Source organism: Morone saxatilis, unplaced genomic scaffold (genome assembly GCF_004916995.1).
Source record: "Morone saxatilis isolate NCDOM2014 unplaced genomic scaffold, NCSU_SB_2.0 Contig1, whole genome shotgun sequence".
Classification (NCBI taxonomy): Eukaryota; Metazoa; Chordata; class Actinopteri; family Moronidae; genus Morone; species Morone saxatilis.
Window position 1 is genome coordinate 4,351,869 of NW_023339651.1, and position 6,513 is coordinate 4,358,381.

General features: G+C 40.2%; 1 protein-coding gene across 2 annotated transcripts in view; it reads left to right on the top strand.

Annotated features, from left to right (window-relative positions):
- The first annotated feature begins 624 nt into the window (after window positions 1-624).
- Window positions 625-6,513, top strand: part of arhgap27 (Rho GTPase activating protein 27) — a 23,128-nt gene continuing 17,239 nt past the window's right edge. For both annotated transcript variants that reach the window (XM_035670930.1, XM_035670939.1), the window contains exons 1-2: window positions 625-793; window positions 2,018-2,826. In XM_035670930.1, the coding sequence (XP_035526823.1) occupies window positions 2,071-2,826 (756 nt within the window). In that variant the 5' untranslated portion in view covers window positions 625-793; window positions 2,018-2,070. The remainder of the gene's footprint in view (window positions 794-2,017; window positions 2,827-6,513) is intronic.

Genomic DNA, 6,513 nt, shown 5'->3' on the forward strand with positions numbered 1-6,513 from the left:
TCTATCTATCTATCTATCTGTGTAATATGTCTTTTTAGATTAATTACACCAGTTGAGAAAATACATTTCTTTATACAAACTGCCCTAAATCCAAAGAAAAGTGACACACAGACTAACGTTCAGATGGGTGACAGTTAAAGGTAAGACCTGAATGAATGAGTGGAGAAACATCACATTGTTATCGAGTGATTGGGTGAGAATTAAAATGATGTGAATCCATTTAAAACCCTTAAAAATTAAGTTTCTGTCTATGAAAAAGAGGTTGATTGCATTTGTCTGTGGTATTATATGACTTGTTGAGTTGTAAACACTTCCTTGTGCTCTTTTGTGTGCCTATCAGCTGCTTAAAATAAGCACAAATAATGAGTATATGTCTGCTTTAATGTCTACATGAAGTTTTTTTTTAATTCAAGAAGTTTGTTGCTGTTTTAGTGTTGCTGTGTTGGTGATGCCTAAATGAATCACCACCCTGCCACTCTTTCCACTCCTCCCCCCTCTCTGTCAGTGAGGTGCCATAAAGAGAATGCACGAATATCAAGAATACATTGGGAACTATGGTTGAAGTCAAACTTCCCATTTCTTGTGGCTTTTGTGCTGTAATGCATCACCTCGCCTCTTTCGGTAGAGAAACAAACCCTCACACAGAACAGGAAATAAGAGCTCGGTAGGCGAGCAGAAACAATACTTGTATGCGGCAGTTTGAGCTCTGCGAATCCGGCGCCTTAGATACAAAACTGCTTCAAGGTCGTCTGAGCAACATCCAATGACGGGAAATTATTGGAAACAAAATCAGGCAAGTAGACGAAATATTATCCCACACTGAAGCCTCGGGGTATGCTAGTTCTCTTATTTTTGACTCTGTTTTTTAGCTTGAAATTTTATTCTAATTCATTTAAGCGCTTGCTTACTTACTCTACCTTTTGTAATATGATATAGAACAAACTAAATCAACATGACACTGAGTCAAACTTAACTTGGAAATGATTTGTAGATTTTTCAGTAATTTTCCTTTATGTTTGTTACTATTTTCTTTCTTTTTTTTGCATTTTCTCTGAATTTTACAATGCACATAGGATATAAGCATTCATAAGTTCCCTCACACCTGTTAAACTAATGTAAATGTTAAGATTTCTTAATGTTTCTATTACATGTAGGCCTACTATAGGAGACAACAGACAGCTGTAAATACTGAGTGATTAATGGATAAAACATAGACTGATAAGGCAAACTGAGATTGCTAGGAGACGTCAGACTGACGCTGAGACGCAGTTGCTGCAGGCTTCCTGTTTTGTGGCTGAGCAGTCTTCAGTCTGCTGCTCTCGTGGTCTAAGACTAAGTTTGAGTTGAACTTGTTTTGCAGCAAATGGAAACAACTTCCTGTCTATTCCTGTGCACAGAAATAGAGTTTTTTTTTGTTTTTTTTTACCTCTGCCAGCCTACAGCAATCTTTCTTGTAAATCAGAAAGCTTATGATAGTGCAAAACTCTGAACACGAAACGATCATGGAGACACTCAAAATGACGACAAAGAGATACATAATGACTACAAACACAGGATGATCACAAGAGAGATGCAAAACAACCACAAAGCGACTACAAAAAGATGCAAAATCACTACAAAGAGACATAAATCAATAAAAGAGACGAATAATGACAACAAAAGAACAACAAAACAACTACAAAGACACACAAAATGTTGACAAAAAGACACAAAACGACTATAACGAGATACAAAATGACAATAAAGAGGCACAAAACAACCAAAAAGAGACACAAAATGACCACAAAGATTTATTTTCAGTCTGGGTGTCTTGCTGCTAAGTTGAAGCATGGGTGGGTTTAACATGTCCGTGCCCAGGGGCCCGTTGTCTCATAATACTCCCATGACATTAACATGCCAGTGGGAATCAAGGTGAAAAGAGGTAACATGTTTCTGTAGGTGGAAGTGTGTGTGTAGTAACTGTAACCCACTGACTGACATTTGTTCAATTTCACATTTCCTTTATTTCCAACTCCAGGATGTCAAGACTGTATCCACATTAACACAAAGGCCGCACGGGTGCACCGGAGCATGGAGCTAGTGTCAGTGCAGTATCACTTTGAGTATACAGGGACGGATGGTCGCCTTGTGTCCATAAAGCCCAATGAAAGTTACATCCTGATCTCCAAGACCAATGAGCACTGGTGGCACGTCCGCAAAGACCAGCACACCAAACCCTTTTATGTCCCTGCGCAGTATGTGAAGGAGCTGGAGCCTGGTCCTCATAAGTTGGATCCACCTGAGTGTGTGACTGACAGGAAGCCAGCGGATATGGCTGACGTAACACCGGTGATTCGAGTATCAGCTCGGGATATTTCAAGGGAGACGTACCGCTTCTCCACTTTTGGCTTCTGTGAGGACATACCAAATGTGAAGCCCTGTGAGAAGGAAGAGCAGACCACCAGCAGCTCTGCACACAGCCCGGATAATATAAAGAAACGCAATTCAACAGGAGGTTTTTCATTTAACTCGGCAAAACCTCTGCAAACTGATGGCTTGCAACTGTACGCACAGGTGCCAAAGGTCAGAGACGAACAGTCAAAAAGCTCACTGCAGGATGATAAAGTAGAACAGCCACAGACTCTTCTACACAATGACGATATGGATTTCCCTTTACCCCCTAATTCACCTATTTATGACACCATACCACAGCTTAACATACCAGAATTTGACATTTCTGAGCTGCCAGATCCTGTTGATTTAAATGACACATTAATGTTTGAGCAGCAGAATTTGAATCAAACGGCAGAAGAGACATCTTCTGCTGACACACTTTCCATAGACAAGGTAAGGTTTTCATTCAATATGACTTTTTTTTATTGTTTTCATTCATCATTCTGTAGTCTCACTCAAGCATGAGATCAAAATGTGGCATGAGTTCACAGCCAGGAGAGGGCGCACTTTTATCATGTGATAAGGTAAACTTGGTCTTCTTTTTCTACTACAGTAAAGTGGTTAAAGAAGTGTTCATGTTGTCTTTGAATATTGAATTAAAGTAGATTTAATTTGTATGTTTTTTTACACTGATGAACAGCAAAACACCCTTATATATATACCAAAATGAAACAAACAGATCCTAATTAATTAGATATATAGAATAAACATCGCTTGTTTGCACTTTAAGGGATCATATGAGAAAAAGGTTACTCCTGCCCTTCATTGATGATACAGTGTTGGTTAGCACGGTAAAATCTCAGCGCACTTAAACTTTATGTAATACTTCAGTGATTTTACTTCCTGCAAACCAGATCTCATAACTTTCATTTATCTAGAGGGTGAAGTTCATCAAGTGTAAACACTGTAGGCAGAGGGGTTTATTGTGTTTAAACCGTGGGGTTCTGGGCATTTTGGAGTGGGTGGACATTTGGAGCAGTCCTGGGAGGAATACATGCCAATTGTTTAAACTTAAAAACCTGCTGACTTGCAGTTCTCACCAACCATCCTTTATTCAGATCCAGAATTTGGGTAACATAACAGAACTATTATAGCAGCAAAATATACATAAAGCATCAAAAATATAAGTACTAATCATAATTATAAGGGATATATTATAAATATTATATTTTCACATTATTATTATTATTATTATTTATTATTAATAAATGGATACTGTATTTTAATGTTGTGGTTGGTCAAAGTGAAATCAATTTGAACTACCTTATATATTTAAAATAAATTATTATGTTATAGTTTTAGTGTTATACTAGGCCTATATATTATATAAGTGGATCATTAATTATCTCTGATGCAATAGCGTTATATCTATATTACTGTTTTAGTTAAGTTGGAGCTCGATTACACCACGTTTTATACTGTTGTGTTTGAAAATGCATGATATGTTTTATTTATAACATCTTAATCTGAAAGTAATGCTGTCAAATGTAGCAGAGACAAAAAAGTACAATATTTCCCTCTGAATTGTAGTGGAGTATTTATAAATGTATGTACAGTGTACAAGTACCTCAAATTCAGTCAAAAAACAACATTTTCAGACTCACAATTAACAGGAGAAATATCTTTTATATCCCACACTTCTTCTTCCTTCTCAAAATGTGGCGCCTACATTACCCACAATGCATGTAGCCTCGAGCTGGTAGTCTCAAACAGAGACGAGGAGCGGGCTACTGGTATGGTAAACTCACTTTTTTTGTTTTAATTTTCAAAACTTTACTCCAACTGACGCTGACTCTAGTGACATCACTTGAGGCAATTGCGCACCTCACCCTCTGGAGCCCCAAAATATGACTTTATTCCCCCACACATTAGTCCCCAGTTTAAACATACTTTGATGTGCAAGTTCAACTTTAAGCACACAACTTGAGTAAATCTACTCATTTACTTCCCACTAACTGATTAGGACGATTCCCTTTAATCAGATTTCAGCTACAGACTGAATCACTTGACACTTCCTCGCAGTGAAGGTCCTGACTTGGAATACAGTGTTGGTTGAGTTCACGGTATCTGTGCCAGCTCATCAGCATATGAATGGCCGGCCAGTCCCCCTTCATGCCATTTGAATGGGTGAATACATCAGTAAAAAGCAGCTGATTCAGGGGGTTCCAGTTTTGCTCAAGTTTCTGCGGGCGTGGATTCACTTTTACCGGGTGTGTATTTTATAAATGCTGCTTGAACTTTTCTGAACTTTGGTGATGTGTTTGGGAAGCCCTGGAGGCTTGTGGTGCGGGATTCGGGCTTTTCAAGGCTGGAGGAGTAAAGAGGGAGGGGTGGTTTTAGCGCTTGCAAATGTTGTGTTACAAGCCAATGGTGTAAGGCGAGAACAGGTAACAAACAGGTCGTGTCGGCTGGGTGGTGTCTTGTGAGGAAAGGAAGGAGTTAAATCCCCAAAGCTGCCCTGCAGCCACTCCCAAACCTCCAGCTGCTACCTGGTTTCCCCAGCACCGGTGGCGATCCTGGGAATTATGATTAACCGCACCGCGGGGATACGGTGAAGCGTCTGTGAATACCCTATAACCCGTCTCTCCTGCTTTCCTGTTTGGATTCAGTTGGTTGAATGTAGGCGACAGGAAAAAAAACAAACTTTAGTGTCAGGTAAGTTTCACGGAAGTTACCCTTGTTTTTGCACCTGTTGCAAGGTTACAGGATAGGAGTCAGTTTGTGAAGGAGAAAGTCTTTTTTACTCAGATGTGTGTGGCACTTTGACTCATGTAATGGCTGCAGCCTCTCCCAGTATACCCAGTGATTGTGTGTGCATCATAGCACTGTAATTACCAGCACAGCTTGTCGCTTTACAGAGAGGGTTGTATTACTCTAACACCATTAGATACACGGATATATAGATTCCTCCATTTTAAACAAGTATAATTTGTGTTTCTGTTTCTCCTCCGTGGTGAGGGGAGAATGAATGAGTCCCCACACTTGTAACAGGACTGTGGACGTGCCAGGACCCCTCAAGTGCATTAATTCTCACCCTACAATGGAGGGCCATCTCCATGGTGATGTGAGGGGGTCTGGCCTGACTCCCAACAAGCAGGGCTTTAGAGCTTTTAGTGCCAGCCCTGCCATCCAGTTGGCCTGTGTGCGCATATGTAATGTGCAGAACTTGCAATTAGCTCAAATGTAGGTCGCTTAATATCCAGGGTATGTAGGCTGTCCTTTGGTCTCAGATGGGATATTAAGTTCGGTAAGTGGATGACAAATCCAGTTGGGATTGGGAATCAAAAGTTTGGTTAGTTTTAACTTGCAGAAAAAAGAAAAACACACTTGAATGCATATTCAGGCCTGTTTTGTTTTATGGTGATGTTCTTCTTATTGTTCCATTATGTTGATGTCTTTTCTTATAGCTGTTCATGGCACCAGTTTGTCTGTACTCTTTGCAAGAACCCCTTTCTGAATGTCCGTGATGAATATTGAACACAGCATATCCAATGGATCTTTATCACTTTGTTTAGATAATTGCCACAAGGGGTCCAATGTCCCATTGATCTTTGGCGGCTAAAAAAAAAGTGACCCTGTTTTGTCCTCTTCTGCACATCGTAGCCTTGCCAATTGGATACTTTGGCATTTAAAACTGAACAGCTGTGGCCCATTCTTCCTAGCCTCATCGAGAGCACCTCACCTACAAGAGCGCAGTCATTCCTGCTGCTCGGACCAAATCAAATGCCAAAAAACTGCTCCAACAGGTAGTGTGAGAGTGTCTCGTCAGACCTCTCTGTACATGCCTGCCTGACACAACACATGAGCCCATCAAGAGTATAAGAACAGGTGCGTGTTGCTTTCGCTCCCTGGCCAGGAACGGCCTTTCATCTTCACCATTCTTTGGTCATATTGTATAAACTGTTGAAAACTGATGCATTTTTGCGGTTTTCCAGACAGTTTGACAGATTTTAAATAGCACAGTCTGTGTCAGTTAGAGCTTTGACGAGCAGCCTAGATGCGTCTCACATGTTTGTGCAATGTGACAGTGCAGAGTTTGTGCCTCTCATGTATTACCATTATATTCAAGTCACAGAGCAA